This window comes from Microtus pennsylvanicus, chromosome 1, assembly GCF_037038515.1.
Source record: "Microtus pennsylvanicus isolate mMicPen1 chromosome 1, mMicPen1.hap1, whole genome shotgun sequence".
Taxonomy (NCBI): Eukaryota; Metazoa; Chordata; class Mammalia; order Rodentia; family Cricetidae; genus Microtus; species Microtus pennsylvanicus.
The window spans coordinates 34,385,793-34,405,819 of record NC_134579.1 but is presented as its reverse complement, the minus strand read 5'-3'; the positions used below and the strand labels follow the sequence as shown (position 1 = coordinate 34,405,819).

At 39.8% G+C, this 20,027-nt stretch overlaps 1 protein-coding gene across 3 annotated transcripts in view; it reads left to right on the top strand.

The window, feature by feature from the left end:
• The window catches only part of Brwd1 (bromodomain and WD repeat domain containing 1), an 84,371-nt gene that overhangs the window by 8,478 nt on the left and 55,866 nt on the right, over positions 1-20,027 (top strand). For all 3 annotated transcript variants that reach the window (XR_012909653.1, XM_075961068.1, XM_075961059.1), the window contains exons 5-9: positions 4,711-4,861; positions 6,675-6,773; positions 7,030-7,190; positions 8,207-8,428; positions 18,370-18,470. Coding sequence is in view for 2 of the 3 variants with exons in the window: in XM_075961068.1 (XP_075817183.1) it covers positions 4,711-4,861; positions 6,675-6,773; positions 7,030-7,190; positions 8,207-8,428; positions 18,370-18,470 (734 nt within the window). In the remaining variant the exon portion in view is untranslated. The remainder of the gene's footprint in view (positions 1-4,710; positions 4,862-6,674; positions 6,774-7,029; positions 7,191-8,206; positions 8,429-18,369; positions 18,471-20,027) is intronic.

Sequence of the window (20,027 nt, the reverse complement as noted above, 5' to 3'; positions counted from 1 at the left end):
ATTTGGCTTGGACGCTTCTTTACAGGTCGAGTGAGCTGGTTACTACCGGTTCACTTTCTGTTGTATGTCACAGAGCATTTGAGAAACGGTTCATTTCTACTCAGGATAAAGGACAGCAGTTCAAAGGAACATTTTCACTTTTCCAGCATCAAATGTTGAATGTCTTTTGAAGGACCCTATAGAGGTTTTTGGTTGTTGTTGTTATTTATGTTTTGTTTTTTTTTAGATAGGGTTTCTCTGTGTAGCACTAGCTGTCCTGGAAAACACTCTGAAAATCAGGCTGACCTCGAATTTACAGAGATCTGCCTGCTTCTGCTTCCTGAGTGCTGTGCTACCAACACCTGGATGCCTATAGAATTCTTTGCTAACTGCTGTTGTGGTTTAAAGTGTGATGCTATCGTGATTGCTTTTGGTTGGTTATATCAACTTAATGGCCAACCTCTGTGCTTCTCATCTTCAAAGCTGAAGGTGAAGGTTCTTGTTTACTTTGCAAAACAACATATCGTGTTTGATATTTTGTTTGTGTTCTGACAAATAAAGCTTTCCAGGAGGTCAGAGGGTGGAACTAGCCACTAGTTAGCTATAGCAGTCTGGAGGTCAGTACAGAGAGGATACAGGAACTGACCGTGTGGAGCGGAGACAGGAAGGGATAAAGCGGGATGGAAACAGGGTCTCAGCCTTTTGGACTGGAGGAATGGAAGAGGAAGGAGGTCACTGGTGGCTGCTCCTCTTCTGATCTTTCAGGTTTTAACCTGATCTGACTCCTGGTTTTTGGTAAGATTAATTAGATTTACACTTCATCATCATTTTTTATTAGTATTTTTATTTTGTGTACGAGTGATTTGCCTGAATGAATGTATGGGTAGTATAAGAATCCCTGGTATCTTTACAAGTCAGGAGTGTGTCAGATTCCTTGGAACTGAAGTTGGAAATGTTTGAGTTGAGCATCTTGTGTGCTGGGAACTGAATCCAGGTCCTCTACAAGAGCAGTCAGTGAGTGCTCTTCCTGCTGCTGACCCAACCACACCTGCAAAGCTTCTCCACCCCTGCCGCCTACATTCTTAGCAGTTTCTGCTCCAAGTATGCTGTTGATGTTGTTAGGAGTTGTCATCTTTGCTTTCCAGCCCATTTTGTTCTCAAGATGACCAGGTGAACTTCACTTTTGTCTAACCCCATTTCTGTGTCATAAAACAAATATAAAATAGCAAGTAATAAGTCATTAACAAAAAAGATAAGTGTTTGTTAAAATCCCGTGTAACATACTCACATTTGTTAAGGGTGTTCTCCAGTACAATAGACATGTCCACATTGAAGAACCACTGTTACTGGTTTTCAGCCTAGTGTGAAAGCCTCTCAGATGTGTATTGACTTTGAGAGTGTTTGGTTTCTATATATCCTCAGTGTAGTGGCCGTGAGAGAAGTAGGAGCTGATCTTCATTTCTTCAGCTCCTTAATCTAGCTAGCTTCTTAGGGACATGTGAAATTACACATCCGAGAAGAGAGGCAGGTGCCTGCACTCGCACCTCAGACAGTTGAGGCATGGGATCTCAAGTGGAGGTAACCTAGACTTGTATTCATAGCATAACCCTGTCTCAAAACCAAAACTTACATCATTGCATCGTCATGGTACTTACTAGTGATGGAGCTTGGTCGTAGATTGCTTCCCGTTCATGTATGAAGTCTGGGTTACTCTCTAGATCTATAAAACAACACCCACCCCGAGCAAGTAAACCAAATCTACAACCTCTGAAGCAGATTTACGATTTACACAAGTCTATTGCACGACTGCCAAGTTTATTGCTGACTATTGAGAATCATTTTCTGAAATATCTTTGACTTGTTTTACTGGAGTCTGTTTAGGTTCTGATTTGTCGTCATGGGTGTGTGTGTGTGTGTGTGTGTTTGAGAAGATCTCACTATAGCTTAGGCTGGCCTCCTGCCTTCCTCTGCTACCTAAGTGCTGAGATTAAAGGTGTGTGCTACCTGGCCGGGTGGTAGTTGTGCACGCCTTTAATCCCAGCACTCGGGAGGCAGAGGCAGGTTGATCTCAGTGCTTTTGAGGCCAACCTGGTCTACAGAGTGAGTTCCAGGACAGTTAAGAGCAGAAGTCTGTTAACTAATAGGTTTTTTGTACCCTCATAATAGGTTTGTCTGCTGATGCAGTAAGCCACATCAGACCGAATTGAAAAAGTAAAAGAACAGGTTTATTTGAGCAAAGCAACTCCCGGGTGAGTTCTCCAGCTCCAGAGATGGAGGCAAAAGGGGTCAGACTCCCAAACTAAATCAGGGAGTTTATATACCTGTAGGCAAGGAGTGATGACCTGTCCACAAGTATGGACAAAAGCTGGGATGTTTAGGTGGGGTCTTGGACTGCTGGGCTTTTTGATATCTTTGTTAAGAGACTTCTGAGTGGGTGGGGTTTGGAGAGAGGAATGGGGCTTTCTGGATCAAACCTGGAGGTTCCAGCTGATTAACTAATAGTTGAGGTCAGTGTAGATCTGTGATCACACTTGTCAGGGTTTCTCTGGAGGCGTGTGTCTGAGAGTTTGAAAACGTTGATGTCACAGTAGTGCCTGCCTGAGTGGGTTTATCCTGCCCAGTTCAGATAGGCAGTGAGAGTGAAGTTGATTGGGGTGGTTTACACCTATAATCCGAGCACCCTGGAGGCCAAGGTGGAGGACTGATGCAAGTTCAAAGCCAGCCTGATTGGGCTAACAATCAGGCCTGCCAGGGAGGGATACAAAGGGAAGCTGTCTTAAAAATAAAAAAAGAAACCCTAGGCAGGCAGCATTTTATTTTTATTCCAGATGCATTCATGTCTTTTATCAGTGTGTAACTTCATGAGTTAAAAACTCCAATTCTCTTTGTGCTTGCTCTTGTCCTTAATGAGGTGTAATTAACATTCTGTCTAATTTTCTTACTCCAAGTGTAAAATCTAAGTGTTGTCACCATAATGAACAGTGAAGAGTTCTCCTGGTACCCTTCATGCATTTTCTGATGTTCTCTGACTGCAGTCTTCTTAAGCACAATTGTTGTATTATATAATTTGAGTTTCTTTGTCCTTTGATACTTGAATGCATGTGTACACTGTCCCAGCTCCCTCGATTTCCCTCTCCAGTGCTTCCCCTTATTACTGTCATCACTTCTTTCCTTCTTTTTAATGCTTTGCTGAATCTAATTAGTGCTGTCTACACGTGCAGACGTGTGGGGCCATCTTCTATTCTGGTTTTAAAAACAGTCAACTCTAACCCTGGCCTGGAACTTGACGTGCAGACCAAGTTGACCTTGAGCTTAAGTTCTGCCTGCCTCTGCCTTCCAAGCAATGGAATTATAGTTCGGAGCTACTGTGATTGGCTTAATAATTTCTTTTTATTGCTACATATTATAATAGTATTGTATAGCATATTTACTTATTAACTTGTTGCTGGAAATGGATTTTTAAATAATTGAAGTCGTTAGCACTCATAGGGCCTGGAAAGATGACTCAGTGTCTGAGAGTGCCTGATGATTTTGCAGAGGACTGGGGTTTGGTTCCCAGCATCCATATGCTGACTTTAGTTGTCCTTCCCTCCAGTTCTAGGGCAGTCTGACTCCACAGACAGACGTGCAGGCAAAGTGGTTATACACAGATACTTCAAAAACATGTATGTGCCTATTTATGAGTATGTGTACTGTTACTTAAAAGTGGAGTGGCAGAACTGTTTTCAAAAGCTCTAGTACCTATATACCTGTCAGACGTTGCTTCCTGTTCTTTTTATTTTTTATTTTTTTGTCTGTTCTTAGAGATGGGGTGTCATATAGCTCAAGGTGATCTTGAACTGAGTAGCAGAGACTAGCATTCTGCCTCTGCCTCCCAAGTGCTGGACTAGTTTCTCCACCTAGCCATGGCCAGTCTTCAAGTAGCCAGGCTAGTCTGCTTGATGCTAGCAGGAGCTCCTGGTGGTCTGAGTCTGTGTCACTGCTCTGCTCTCTGGTGTCTTTATGCCCGTTTGCCCCCGGGTTCACGTTCTTGGCTCAAATAGTTAGGTCAGAATTGGGTTCTGACGGGGAGTGCTGGGTAGTGTTTGAGTGTGTTGTTGGGTACTGCTGAGGACTCTGGCCTTTCTCATCTGTTCTAGATGCAAGTTTCTCATCAGATGTGTGCAGTATTTCTTTTGCTTTGTGACTTCTTGACTCACTCAACAGTGCCTTTTGAGGGAAACACTTAAGAAGAGCAGTTTTCTCTTTGATTTGTTCTGGTGTCCTTACAAATCTGACTCCCCCACCCACCCACCACCACCACCAAAGGATTTCTTTTCTGTTTCTATAGCTGTAACTTACAAAGTAACAGTTGTATTATATGATGTCCTGTCTGCTGTTTTACGTTTTGTTCTAACATGGTCAGTGTTGAGATGCTGAGGAAGCCCATGTGCATTCCCATGTGTAAGCACAACAGAAGTAGACATTGAGAGTTGATTGATTTTGAGAAATTGTGTGCGTCGTCATTTCAGCACCAGTTATGGGGGAAATGTTTTCTGCACTGAGTAGCATTTGTACCTTTATAGAGTGAGTCTACAGAGAGTTTCCTGTGTAAAGTGTCTAATTTTTCTATGTTCTGTAGTTTTCACTGTGATCTTCACGTTTAACAGACTACCATGAATTAAAAAAAAAATTTGCGTATTGCGTATCCCTATATAAAGTGCTGTTATTAAAACCTGCCTTTCCAACCAGGTCTTGTCCAATAAGCATGTGGCTCCTGATCACCTGTTACAGATCTGCCAGCGCATCGGCCCGATGCTGGATAAAGAAATCCCACCCAGTATTTCAAGAGTCACTTCTTTGCTTGGTGCGGGAAGGCAGTCTTTGCTACGTACAGCAAAAGGTACCTTAATTTGAAGAAGTGTTCTGCTTTGTATTAGTAGCTCTGTTATAATTGTGAAGTTGTGTAAGCGTTGTGGAAGGTAACAATGTATCTAACGCCATGGACTATAAATTTTCTGCAATTAGTGTAGATCTTTGAATTTTATCATGTGTTTAATGGGTCCTTCTGCATTTCAGAATTGATAAAGACATAGATGTTAAGCTAAAAGCTTGAATTTAAGATGTGTTTGAGGGTTTTTATCAATGTTAGTTCTTAATTTTTCCGTTTTGTAGCTCTCATAACTTCAATGGATGTAATTGTATGTGTCTAATAAACTCTTTAAATACTAGAATTATTACTTTTGATATTTAGATTCTGAAAGTCCTTTGTAATAAGGAGAAGTGATTTAAAAAAAATGGTAGCAGCTTGAAAAACATGCACCAAAAATGTAAACTTGCATGATTCCTTTTATTTTTTACTAACAATTTTTTTCTTTTGCTAAGTTATGTGCTAGCAAAATGTTTGGAATTGCTACACTTTTTCTGTTAGCTTCGTATAATTGACTTAGACTAAGTACCTGTGTGTGATATGCTCTATGTATATATGTGGCTAAACTGCTAATGGCAAGTGTGTTGGTTCTGATCTCAGCAGACTTTAATTTCATTGTGATTATTTTGTTACAAGCTGATGTAATGCTACCTCTTAGATGCTCCACTAGGACAAAGCTTGACTGAGAAAGAGTGCCCTGCTTCTTGGTTTCATGCCAGACCAGCTTGCCAGCCTTAGTTGTTTCTTAGTGCCCTATAATCGTGCCACTGTGGCTCTAATCAGAAAACTGTCCCATCCTCCTTTTCGGCATCCTGTTCACTTTGTAATTATTTTCATCACTAGTTGTTTTACAGCAGTTGCTTGGGTAGCACATTTTCTTTTTCCTTGTGTCAAGCTCAAGCTCAATGTTGTTTTGTGATGAGACTTGTGTGAGGACTGGCAGACTTAGACGAGACTTCAGTGAGGGACCCTATTTCTGCTTGTGTTTTGTGCTAGTGCCAGAGGATGCCTTCTGTTAGTGTGGGTACCCAGGCTCAGTGGAGGTGGTTCAGTACGGTGCCGCTCCCGTGTTTGCAGCTGTGAAGCAACTCTTTGTAGCTCAGCAAGAGTGGGGCACGAGGCCTGTGTCGGCCTGTGTACTTCTGTGTCTTCTTCAGACCTGGGTGGGATGTGGCTTTAGAAGGCTCACTCACACACTGTATGTGCTCTTCTCTGGAGAGCTGCCTTCCACCCTAATGTGGGAAGCTGAGTTAACTTGAACTCGCTAATTCTTCCTGATGAGTTCAAGGTAATAGTACTGGCCGAATGAATCTTAAACTGAATGAATCAAGTCAAAGATGTTTAGAAATTCTCCTTTTGAAAACTGGGCTCAGTTGTGATAAGACTGCTCATTTTAAATGTTGTATGGTATTTTGCATTGAAAAATAAACAGCTAACTTGGTATCCATCCCTCTTACTACTCATCTGCAGTGGATCTCTCTAAAGGTCCTGGAGCCTTTGAGCCTCAGTGGGAACACCTACCTCACAGGGTTGTTGTGAGGACGCCATGAGCTGATGTATGTGGAAAGCACTTGGTGGACTGTAAAGTGCTGTGCTGTCAGTGTTACTGCTGCTGTATCTGAGCTGTCTCCAGAATAGCACAATAAACCTGCAGGCTTTTCTGTTAAAGTACAGTAGTTGGTAAAACTTTGAATAAACAGTTATTACAATGTACGTAAGTATTCTATAAGATCTTTCTTTGGATTAACTTTCAAGATTTTATGTGTATCTAAACTTCATTTTAAAGACTGCAGGCACACAGTGTGGAAGGGCTCTGCCTTTGCTGCTCTTCACAGAGGAAGACCTCCTGAAATGCCCGTGAATTATGGCTCCCCACCAAGTCTTGGTGAGTGCGGTTGGCCTGTGAGACTTTATAGATGCAGTGGAAGTCCTGGTATAGTGTGATTGCAGTAGCAAAAAGTACCAAATTTCAAATTTCTTGTTGACTTAAAGTAACTAAAATGGTTCTGTTATAGTACAGTAGAATTAGGACAAAGTGTGAGTCATTTGGATTTCTCAAACTCTGGAAATTGTTTTGGGATCTTTTTTAATTTTTACATGCTGGCTCCCCCTTAACCATTTCCGTTGTTTTTATTTCCTAGTGGAGATACATCGAGGAAAACAGCTCACAGGGTGTTCCACTTTTAGCACAGCGTTCCCAGGAACTATGTACCAGCATATAAAGATGCACAGGAGGATTCTCGGACATCTGTCTGCTGTGTACTGTGTAGCATTTGATAGGACAGGACATAGAATCTTTACAGTGAGTGAACGTCTTACTCAATTTGGTACTGCCTGGAGTGCTGTAGCATCCTTGACAAGGAGCATGGAGAGGCTCTTACTTCCGATCCACAGACATTTTGATCATGGAGATGTGGTGCAGGGTCTAAAATTTTGTAGTTTCTTAAGTATTACTTCAAGTGATTGGGCAACACAGTCAGGTCTGGGCTGTGTTGAGAGTGGAGGAGTCCTGTATAACTCCAGGGGAGGTGATGATGAGTTGAGGCCTGCTTCAGAATAACGGTGCTCTCTGTCTAGCTCTGTTGCCATGCACTCTTTGTTTTCAAATAATAGAAAGTACATAACTAAAACTTTCTCTTCTAGGACATTTGAGACTAAAGGAATTAAGTTACATTGAGATTAATCCTACGTTATCAGTAAAAAGCTCCCTCTTACTCTCAGGAAATCCCAGATCATAGGTGATGACCCATACTTACATGGATTAATCAGTCACTAATTCATTATATTCATTTCTGTATTCAAGGGGTTATTTGAAAATTAAGAGTATGACTGTTCCAATATTTTTAAAGACTAAAATAATTTTTTAAGTGGATTGAAAACATACTCAGCTGTGTTGATTGAACAGTATCTAGTTTGAGATTGTAAATTTGAGACTTATTTCAAAAGAGCGTGCTTTCCCCACTATGGTGTGTAGTCTGGTCCCAGGAATTTAGGTCTGTCCCAACTTTGATTTGTAGCTTGGTAAACTAACTTGCTATTGTAACTGGTATTGGGGAGTGGGAACTTAGGGTTGGGCCCACTACATTCTTGGGAGAGAACTTTGTGAAAACAGTAGTATATGGGAGAATCTGACTCATAGATTTTGTGTAAGCTTTCTGCTTTGAAGAGAAATGCTAAGTCTGTATGTTCTGGTGGTAGCAGTAGTAATTACAGTATTTGGCTGGAAAGGAGAGGAATAATAGTAAGGGTGGTATCATTCCTGTTTCAGTTTCGTGGATGCTGTGTTAACATTTGTATTGGGGTGTTGCTTTTTCTTAGGGGTCAGATGATTGTTTGGTAAAGATTTGGTCAACACATAATGGCCGCTTGTTGTCTACGTTAAGAGGCCATTCTGCAGAAATTTCAGACATGGCTGTGAACTACGAGAACACACTGATTGCAGCAGGAAGCTGTGATAAGATCATCAGGGTGTGGTGCTTGAGGACCTGTGCCCCAGTTGCTGTGCTGCAAGGACACACGGGGTCAATTACATCTTTGCAGGTAACTTCTAGCTCACTGACACCACAGTTTAACTTTTGGAATGAAATAGTAAGGTGATGTGATTATATGATGTTTTAAAAACTTGATTGTTTCCTTTTTAAAATTGATTCTTATTTTGTGTGTGCGTGTTTGGCTTGCATCTACGTCTGCACCATTGTGTGGGCAGAAACCTGAGAGGCCATCAGGGGGTTGCTTGTGAGCTGCCGTGTGTGTACTGAGAATTGAACCCATGTCTGTGTAAGAGCGCTGAGTCACTGAGAGCGCTTGACAGCTGAGCTATCTCCAGCTCAGCTGATAATATCTTTCTACAGATTATGGAAGAATAATGTGTAAGGATGCAGAGCTTTCGGAGTGATGTACTGACCGCTTTGAAGCTTATGGTTGAATTGCATGAAAGACTGTTACAAACTGGCAATGGGTTATTTTTCTGTTTAAAACTGGTGCATTTTGATGAGTTGATTAAATTAGATAAAATCTTCCTACAATAAGTGGGAAGTCGTTTTTAAATATATACATGAAGTGTAGAAAAATGTAGTGGGTCTCTGTGGCCTGTCAGCTTAACTTTTATTTTAATTTACTTTTTTTTAAAATAGATTGTTTTGAGGTCTACGTTTTTCTCTGCTCCCCTCCCCGCCTCGCCCCTCCCCTTCAACCTTCTCCCATGGTCCCATGTTCCTAATTTACTCAGGAGATCTTGTCTTTTTCTAGTACTCATGTAGATTAGGTCCATGCATGTCTCTCTTAGGGTCCTCTTTGTTGTCTAGGCTCTCTGGGATTGTGATTTATAGGCTGGTTTTCTTCGCTATATGTTTAAAAACCACTTATGAGTGAGTGTATATGATATTTGTCTTCCTGGGTCTGGGTTATCTCACTCAATATGATGTTTTCTAGCTCCATCCATTTTCCTGCAAATTTCAAGATGCTTTAATTTTTTTCTGCTGTGTAGTGTTGCAAGTGTAAATGTATCACATTTTCCTTATTCATTCTTCGGCCAAGGGGCATTGAGGTTGTTTTCAGATTCTGGCTATGACAAACAAAGCTGCTATGAACACATGTCCTTGTGGCATGATTGAGCATTCTTCGATGTATACCCAAAAGTGATATTGCTGGGTCTTAAGGTTGTTTCCTAATTTTTCTGAGAAATCGCCACATTGATACCCAAAGGGGCTGTACCAGCTTGCATTTCCACCAGCAATGCAGGTGTGTTCCCTTTACCCCACAACCTCTCCAGCATACATTGTCATCAGTGTTTTTGATCTTGGTCATTCTTACAGGTTTAAGATGGAATCTCAGAGTTGTTTTGATTTGCATTTCTCTGACTGTGGATGTTGAGCATTTCCTTAAGTGTCTTTCAGCCATTTTAGATTCCTCTGTTGAGAGTTCTTCGTTTAGGCCAGTACTCCATTTTTTTATTGGATTATGTGATCTTTTGGTGTCCAATTTCTTGAGTTCTTTGTATATTTTGGAGATCAGACCTCTGTCTGATGTGGGGTTAGTGAAGATCTTTTCCCATACTGTAGGCTGTTGTTTTGTCTTGTTGACCATGTCCTTTGCTTTACAGAAGCTTTTCAGTTTCAGGAAGTCCCATTTATTGTTTCTCAGTGTCTGTGCTGCTAGGGTTATATTTAGGAAGTGGTTCCCTGTGCCAATGCATTAAAGTGTACTTCTACTTTCTCTTCTATAAGGTTCAGTGTGGCTGGCTTTATGTTGAGGTCTTTGATCCATTTGGACTTGAGTTTTGTGCATGGTGATAGATATGGGTCTATTTTCATTCTTCTACATGTTGATATCCAGTTATGCCAGCACCACTTGTTAAATATGCTTTCTTTTTTCTATTTGATATTTTTTACTTCTTTGTCAAAAATCAAGTGTTCCTAGTTGTGTGGATTAATGTCCAGGTCTTCGATTTGGTTCCATTGGTCCTTCTGTCTGTTCTTATGCCAATACCAGGCTATTTTCAGCACTTTAGCTCTGTAGTAGAGTTTGAAGTCAGGGATTGTGATGCTTCCAGAAGTTTCTTTATTGTACAGAATTTTTTTGGCTATCCTGTGTTTTTTGCTTTTCCATATGAAGTTGAATACCATTCTTTCGAGGTCTGTGAAGAATTTCGCTGAGATTTTGATGGGCTTTGCATTGAATCTATAGATGACTTTTGTTAAGATTGCCATTTTCATTCTACCTACTCAAGAGCATGAGAGATCTTTCCACTTTCTGGTGTCTTCTTCAATTTCTTTCTTCAAAGATTTACAGTTTTTGTCATACTAGTCTTCCACTTGTTTGGTTAGAGTTATTTGGAGATATTTTATGCTATTTGTGGCTATTGTGAAGGGTGTTGTTTCTCTTAATTTCTTTCTCAGCCCATTTATCATCTGTGTATAAGAGGACTACTGATCTTTTTGATTTAATCTTGTATTCTACTACATTACTGAAAGTGTTTGAGTTGTAGAAGTTCTTTGGTAGATTTTTTAGGATTGCTTATGTAAACTATCATATCATCAGCAAATAGTGAGAGTTTGACTTCTTCTTTTCCGATTTGTATCCCCTTGATCTCCTTTTGGTGTCTTATTGTTCTAGCAGAACCACAAGAACTATTTTGAACAGATATGGAGAGAGTAGACAACCTTGTCTTGTTCCTGATTTCAGTGGGATTGCTGTGAGTTTCTCTCCATTTAGTTTGATGTTGGATGTTGACTTGCTGTATATTGGCTTTATTATGTTTAGGTATGTTCCTTGTATCCCTATTGTCTCCAAGACCTTTATCATGAAGGGATGTTATAATTTATTGAAGGCTTTTTCAGCATCTAATGAGATGATCGTTTTTTTTTTTTCAGTTTGTTTATATGGTGGATTATGTTGACAGATTTTTGTATGTTGAATGTTCATTCTCTGGGATGAAGCCGACTTGATCCTGGATTATGGTTCTGATGTGTTCTTGTATACGATTTGCCAGAATTTTATTTAATATTTTTGCATCAATGTTCATGAGTGAGATTGGTCTGCAATTCTCCTTCTTAGTAATGTCTTTATGTGGTTTGGATATCAAGGTAATTGTAGCCTCATAAAAAGTGTTTGGCATTGTTCCCTCTGTTCCTATTGTGTGAAACAATTTGAGGAGTATTGGTATTCGTTCTTCGAAAATCTTGTAGAATTCTGAGCTGAAACTATCTGGTCCTGGGCTTTTTTTGGTTGGGAGACTTTTGATGACTGTTTCTATTTCTTCAGCAGTTATAGGTCTGTTTAATTTGCTCATCTGGTCTTGATCTAATTTTGGTATCTGATATTTATCCAGAAAGTTATCCATTTTCTTTAAGTTTTCCAATTTTGTGGAGTACAGTTTTTCAAAATATGACCTGATGATTTTCTGTATTTCCTCAGTGTCTGTTATGTTCCCCTTTTCATTTCTGATTTTGTTAATTTGGATAATTTCTCTCTGCCTTTTGGTTAGTTTGGATAAAGGTTTGTCTATTTTGTTGATTTTTCTTTAAGAACCAACTCTTTGTCTCATTGATTCTTTGTATTGTTTTCTTTGTTTCTATTTTGTTGATTTCAGGTCTCAATTTGATTATTTCCTGCTGTCTAGTTCTTATGGGTGAGTTTTCTTTTGTTCTAAAGTTTTCAAATGTGGGATTTTTCTTTATGTAGGCATTTAGTGGTATGAACTTTCCTCTTAACACTGCTTTCATTGTGTCCCATAAATTTGAGTCTGTTGGGAGGTTATTTTCATTGAATTTTAGGAAGTCTTTAATTTCTCCCTTTATTTCTTCCTTGACCCATTGATGATTCAAGTGAGCATTTTTTAATTTTCATGTGTTTGTGGACTTTCTGAAATTAGTGTTGCTGTTGTATTCTAGTTTTAAGCCATGGTGATCTGATAAGATACATGGGGTTATTCTATTTTTTTTCTATCTGTTGAGGTTTGTTTTGTTACCGAGTATGTGGTCAATTTTTGAGAAGGTTCCATGAGGTGCTGAGAACAAGGTATATTCTTTTTTGGATGGAATATTCTATAGATGTCTGTTAAGTCCATTTGAGTCATAACTCATTAATTTTCTTTATTTCTTTGTTAATTTTTTTGTCTGACTGACCTGTCCAGTGGTGAGAGTGGAGTGTTGAAGTCTCCCACTATTAGTGTGTGGGGTTTAATGTATGTTTTAAACTTTAGAAATGTTTCTTTTATATATGAGGGTAACCTTGTATTTGGGGCATAGATGTTCAGTATTGAGATTTCCTCTTGATGGATTTTTCCTGTGACTAATATGAAATGTCCTTCTTTGTCTCTTTTGATTTTAGTTTGAACCTATTTTGTTAGATATTAGGATAGCTATAGCAGCTTGTTTCTTAGGTCCATTTGACTGGAAATTTTTTTCCTAACCCTTTATTGTGAGGCGGTGTCTGTCTTTGAGGTTGAGGTGTGTTTCTTGTATGCAACAGGATGGGTTCTGTTTTCGTATCCAATCTGTTAGCCTGTGTCTTTTTATAGGTGAGTTGAGTCCATTTATATTAAGGGATATTAATGACCAGTGATTGCTGTCTCCTGTTAATTTAGTTTTCATCATTGGTGATGTTAATTTTTGTGTTTTTCTCTTCTTTGGGATTTGCTCCTGTGAGATTATCTATTGTATGTGTTCATGCGGATGTGGTCAACTTCCTTGGGTTGGAGTTTTCCATCTAGTACTTGGTGTTGGGCTGGGTTTGTGGCTAGGTATTATTTAAATCTGGTTCTCTCATGGAATATCTCTGGTGATTGAAAGTTTTGCTGGGTATAGTAGTCTGGTCTGGCATCAGTGATCTCTTAATGTCTGCATAAGGCTTGACCACGACTTTCTGGCTTTCATTGTTTCTAATGAGAAGTCAGGTGTAATTCTGATAGGTCTGCCTTTATATGTTACTTGGCCTTTTTCCTTTTTAGCTCTTAAAATTCTTTCTTTATTCTGTATGTTTAGTGTTTTGATTATTATGTGGCGAGGGGACTATTTTTTATCCAGTCTATTTTGGTGTTCTGTAAGGTTCTTGTATCTTCATAGGCATGTTTGTCTTTAGGTTGGGAAAGTTTTCTTCTGTGATTTTGTTAAATATATTTTCTGTGCTTTTGAGTTGACCTTCTCCTTCTATTCCTGTTATTCTTAGGTTTGGTCTTTTCATGGTGTCCCATATTTCCTGGATATTTTGAGTCAAGTAAGCCTTTGTTAGATTTAATGTTTTCTTTGACTGATGAATCTATTTCCTTTATTGTATCTTCAGTTCTTGAGATTCTTTCTTCCATCTCTTGTATTCTGCTGTTTATGCTTGGATTTGTGGTTCCTGATCATTTCTCATGATTTCTGTTTCTAAAATTCCCTTGGCTTGTGTTTTCTTTATGGTCTTTATTTCAGTTTTCAAGTCTTGAATAGTTTCTTTTATATGTTTGATTGCTTTTTCTTGGTTTTTCTAAGGGATTTGTTGATGTCTTCCAATTTTTTGTTTGTCTTTTCCTCTTTTTTAATTTGGAAATTTCTCATTTCCTCTTTAAGAGTTTCAAACATTCAGACATTCTCCTAAAGTTATTTTTTAGGTCATTTTCTTCTGCTTCATCTGTATTTGGTTGTTTAAGTCTTGCTGTTAGAGAATCACTAGATTTTACTGGTGTCGTGTTGGTCTTTGTGGTGTTGTGAGTGTTCTTACCTTGTCTACACATCTTTTCCTCTAGTTTGTGTTGTTGGGGCTGTGACTCTGGTGATGAATCCTATAGTGGTCCTGGCTCAGGTCTACTCCCTGGTCCCAGACTCTCGCCCAGACCTGCAGAGGTCTCTGGTAGGTCCCAGACTCATGCCTGGATCCGCAGAGGTCTCTGTACCTGCTCCTGTGGAGTTGGCTGTCTCAGAGCAGTGGTACTCTTTGGTGTTCATGAATCGACCTGCAAGGCCTGGAAACATCAGCTGTCCTGTCAGAGCTGCTGCTGTCCTGTTAGAACCCATTGATTGCTGCCTTAGGATTGACCATCGGCTCAGCAGGAACTGGAAATGTTGCTGTTTTCTGTTTTTGAGGCGGTTTCTGTGTGTAGCCCTGGCTGTCCTGGAACTCAGATACCCACTTGCCTTTGCCTCTTGAGTGCTGAGAGCAAAGGTGTGCGCATTACACCCAACCTCTGATTATTATTATTATTCCTCTTTAACTCACATTTCTTAGGTTGAGTTAAATTGTTAGATTTATGAGGCTTTTAACTACATGTTGTTGCCGTTAAGATTTGGTTAAATGTGCAGAGAGGGTTCCATTTTCTTACGCAGCTTTGGTGTAGAGTTCTGTGATCTGAGTGACTTGATGCTTCTGCTGAGTGTTTTCACACATACGCTTAAAATGTTATTCTTGGCCTGGAGAGATGGCTCAGTGCATAAAGGCAATTTCTGCCACGTCTAATAAGCTGAGTTTGAGCCGTGGAAGGAAAGAACTGAGTCTCTACCCGTGTGCCATGATGTACAATAAAGCTGTTCATTCTCATGTGAAGATAATGTTTCAACTTGAAATTCATTAAGGTTTTTAGGCGCCCATTATTTCTAGGCAATAGATTATTTTTTGGAAAAACTTTCTCCTGTTGCTTTGGTTGATCTTCAACCTGGTTTGTTACCAAGGGTGACCTTGACTTTATAATCCCCAGCCTCTACTTCCAGAACTGGAATTACAGGTGTGTATTGCTACACCTGTTGAATTACTAGCGCTAGAAGCACAGACTTCAGGTACATCTGGCAAGTACTCTGCCAGCTGAAATACATTCCTCACCCCGAGAAGTCTTTTCCGCTTAAAAATTAATAAAAACTAGCATGTGTCATAGTTATTATGTTCTGCTGGACCTCCAGGAAGTAGAGCAGCTATGGAGGAGCCTTGTGCTCTTTGATAAAATACATTTGAGCAGTGCTGGAGCACGGAGGAGTGCTAGCTTTTGCCTGGAGCCATTCTGTTAGTTACGTGGGGCTGGCCACATGTGCTTGCAGTCTGCTGGGCAGGCCTCAGGACTGACTGTACCTCCTACCAGAGCACTGGGCTGGGCTCGTGGTTTCCTTGAGTTCTGTGCTTCCTGTTATTGGTCCTTTGAGAGGATCCTTAAAATTCAGTAACAGCATCATTCAGTTTGTTGAGATTACGACCAGTATTTAGGCACTTGGTATAGCCCTGGCTGGCATGTAACTGAGTCCTGCCTGTTTGTGTTGAGATTAGAGGCATTGTTTATGGTGTTGCCTATAGGAAGATTAGGTAGAGGATCAGAACACAAAGGATGACAAGCCTGTTTTAGCTAAGAATAATGACAGGTTTTAGTATTTGCCTTTTAAAGAACTCCAAATAGTCTATTTTCATTTAATATAATTTACATCCTGAAAAATATAAGTATTAAGGTGTAGTTACCACCAGAGGCAGAGTATTCTCTAGGAATGGAATGTTCAAAGTTTCCTGGACTTCTTTTTATTTTAAAGATTTTTTAAAAATTTTATGAGTGTGGTTGTTTTGCCTGCATGTATTTCTGCACACCAGTAGAGGGCATCAGTTCCCATAGTACTGCAGTTCTAGACAGTTGTGAGCTGCCTATGGGTGCTGGAAATTGAACCCAGAATCTGAGAAAGCAATTAGTGCTCTTTACTGCTGAGCTACTCCAGCCCCCAAGGCTGGACTTACTTTAAGACTTGTGGAAGCACTACACAGATGAGACAGTTGAGGCTTTGTTGTGGGAAATGGAGTTGTCATTATGAGATTAAGGAAAGCTCAGAGAAGGAACTTGTACTAAGAGGTGTTTGGTGCTTTAAAGGGGCTTACCTGGGATGTTGAGCAGGATGTATGACAGGAATCATGGGTTAAGGGAGGTAGTGAATAAAAACTAGGGTCTGTTGTAGAGGGTTTTAAAGATAAGAATGGCCCTGTTGTAATCAGAAGAGTTTCATCCTAGAAATAAAGATGATCCAGAACTAAATTTACCTGCCCAGAAACCGAAGCCCAGTTTCAAGTAATCTGTTCTCCTGAATGAGGAATCACCAATATGGTGCAGGCTAAAAGCATAAGTTGCTTCATTTAGAGACAAGCAAACATAAGGCATAAAAAAGGAATATTAAAGAAAAATGCAAATAAATAATAAGAGCCGAGCTTTACTGGACAGGAAAAACGCAGTGGTAAATAAGACAGAATGGAGATCTACAGGTCTGAGTAGGGACTGCTTGTGCTTAAATACAGTTAGCCAGTATGAATAAGTAGAATCAATCCACCAGTGAGCCAGAAGCGCAGAAGCAAACTCTACAATTAAAATCCGTAACTGACTTTTAAGAACCCAGTGGCTGAAGCTCAGTGTAGTGACTCAGGCCTTTAATCTCCAGCGGGAGAGTCATGGGTTCAAAGCAAGCCTGGGCTGTATAGCAGGATCTGTTTCTTAAAAAAATCAGAACTCCAACTCTCAATAGGAATGCAGTGGATAAATTTAACAGAATATGGACACAACAAGAAATTGGAGAAAGAATTAGTGAGTTGAAAGGTCAGAAGAGAAGAGATAGCGTAAGAGGTAGGTTTTGACTAAGTTAGGTACTCTATTGTAATTGACATTCCTCCAGGGGAAGCACAGAATGAAGCAAAAAACACATTTAAAAAGTGTGTGGATTATGCACATACAGAGTAAATATTAAAATGTGTGGATTGTGCACATAAAGTATTAAATAAAATATGTGGATTATGCACATATAACAGATTAAATATTAGAAAGTACAGATTAGGTGGTGTGGTGGGCAGTGCTTGCCAATACCAGTATTCAAGTGGCTGAGACAGGAGGATTACTGTAAATCAGAAACAGTGACTTAAGAGTTAAGTAGAGGGGGCTGGAGAGATGGCTTAGTGGTTAAGAGCATTGCCTGCTCTTCCAAAGGTCCTGAGTTCAACTCCCGGCAACCACATGGTGGCTCACAACCATCTGTAATGAGATCTGGTGCCCTCTTCTGGCCTGCAGACATACACACAGGCAGAATATTGTGTGTATATATATATATATATATAACAAATAAATAAATATTTAGAAAAAAAAAGAGTTAAGTAGAGACCTTGTGGCAGCAGTACTGCCATAGAAGTGTTAGAAATCAGTGTCTTAGTCCAGGCAGGAGTTGGCAGGCTAGAGTGGAGTAAAATGTATATCTGGAGGTTTGCTGCAGAACACATATATATGACTTGAGTAAAAAAAATTGTTTGTTTTTGAGAGATGATATCTATATATAACAGCTCTGGCTGTCCTGGAACTTGCTCTGTAGACCAGACTGTCCTTGAACTCACAAGAGATCTGCCTGCCTCTGCCTTCCTTAGCTGCTGGTCCACAAATGTCTTTCTTACTCAGATGTTACAGTAGCACTTTGTTTTCTTTAGTTTTATTTTGTAAGATGTGTAAGTCACTGATGAGTTTGAAATGTATTATTGTATTCTCAAGCATGACCCCATCTCCTGTACCACCTATAGTTTCCCACATGTAAGATGTCTTGTACTACTAGCCTGGCAGTGATGACTTGAATCCCAACACTTGGGGGGGGGCAGAGAGGCAGGCAAATCTCTGAGTTTCAGGCAAATCTCAGAGTGAATTTCAGTATAGGCCCCCCCCCCCAAAAAAAAAATACGCCTTGCACTTTGGTCTAATTTTGTTTTTTCCATTTGTAATTCTACCCTTGTCCTTCTTACACTGAATAGTGCCAGTTACTGAAGCTCAGGTTTGGCGTGTTTTAGTGTTTTAAAACTAGATCTTGACTTTGTCAGAGTTACTCTTGTTCTTGTTTGCTTGTTGTGAGAATTGATCAGAATCACGTTTGAGTTAGTGTGCACTCTTAGAGTTGTCAGAGTGAGTTGTCACTGTGCTGATATCACCTTCATCAGCGTGTCAGCTGATGTGAACTTGGGACCTGCTAAGCTGTAACTAAGGAGAGACTAGACAGAGACTCATGTGTGTTGTTGACTTTCAGTTTAGCCCAATGGCCAAAGGACCTCAGAGATACATGGTCTCCACTGGTGCTGACGGCACTGTTTGCTTTTGGCAGTGGGATTTGGAGTCCTTGAAATTCAGGTGAGTAACTTACATGATGTTTTAATGTGATGGGGACAGTATAAAAGGAAAATATTCTCCTGAGCTCAGTTTGTCACTGCATCAGCTTCACTGGAACAGGAAAGCTTAACTTTTTCATTGCTCACATTTGTAAGCAAAATCAAACAACAGATAATTTAGAAAAGACAGAGACGGAGAATTAGGTGTGTAATCAGAAGTGTTGACAGGAGCACTGGGCTCAGGAACTTTGCTGTTAGAGAGCAGTGGCTACAAAGACAGGTGGATCTGTATAGGTGGGTCTCTGTGAGTTCGAGACCATCCTGGTCTACAGAGTGAGTTCCATCCAGGACAGCTAGGGCTACACAGAGAAACTCTGTCTTGAGAAAAGGAAAAAGAAGCAAAACTTTTTAAAAAAAAGATTTACTTACTTATTATGTATACAGTGTTCTGGCATGTACGCCTGTAGGTCAGAAGAGGACACCAAATCTCTTACAGATGGTTGTGAACCACCATGTGGTTGCTGGGAATTGAACTCAGGTCCTCTGGAAGAGCAGTCAGTGCTCTTAACCTCTGAGCCATCTCTCCAGCCCTTTATATAAATATATATAATATATATTATATAATTTTATTTTTAAATGCAGGCGTTAATATGTTTCTAAGATTTATTTTATATATAAGTGTTCTATCTGCATGTACATCTTTAGGCCAGAAGAGGGGGTCAAACCCCCATTATAGATGGCTGTGAGCCATGATGGGGGTGCTGGGAATTGAACCCAGGACCTCTGGAAGAGCAACTAGTGCTCTTAACCACTGAACCCATCTCTCTAGCCTGAGAGATTTTATACACATGTACACACATATTTTGTTATGTTGTTGTTATTGTTGCTTGTGGACAAAAGTTTCTGTCCAGCCTGGTCCTATAGCTGTTCAGTCCCAAAGAAACACATAGAGGTGTATATTAATTAAAAACTGTTTGGCCTGTTAGCTCAGGCTTATTATCAACTATCTCTTACAATTTAAATTAACCCATAATTTTTGTCTTTGTTTAGCCCACGTGACTTGGTACTTTTTCTCAGTAAAGCATTCTCATCTTGCCTCCTCTGCATCTGGCTTTGACTGGCTCTCTGCAGTTCCTCTTCCCAGAATTCTTAGTATGGTTGCCCTGCCTATACTTCCTGCCTGGCTACTGGCCAATCAACATTTTATTAAACCAATATGAGTGACAATTTTTTTTTACAGTGTACAAAGGCATTATCCCATAACAGTCGCTATGTTGGTATATCTGAATTTATAATATACCCCAGCCCCAACTTAAGTATTTTTTGATAAAAATTAAAGATTAATATTGAGATGTGTTTTGTTGTACATGAACTAAAGACTCTAAAAGCCTTTCATTGAAGTTGTATCAACATAGAAATATGTTGATATGGTACACTTGGGTTTGTCCCATTTTTATGTTGACCAAATCCAAACTTGTTTAGGCAAGCAGGTAGGTAGTCTACTAGCTATGTAGATACTAGCTGTATCCCCAACCACAAGGAGATGATAGTAATGTTAATTAGGCTATGTTTAAGGCAG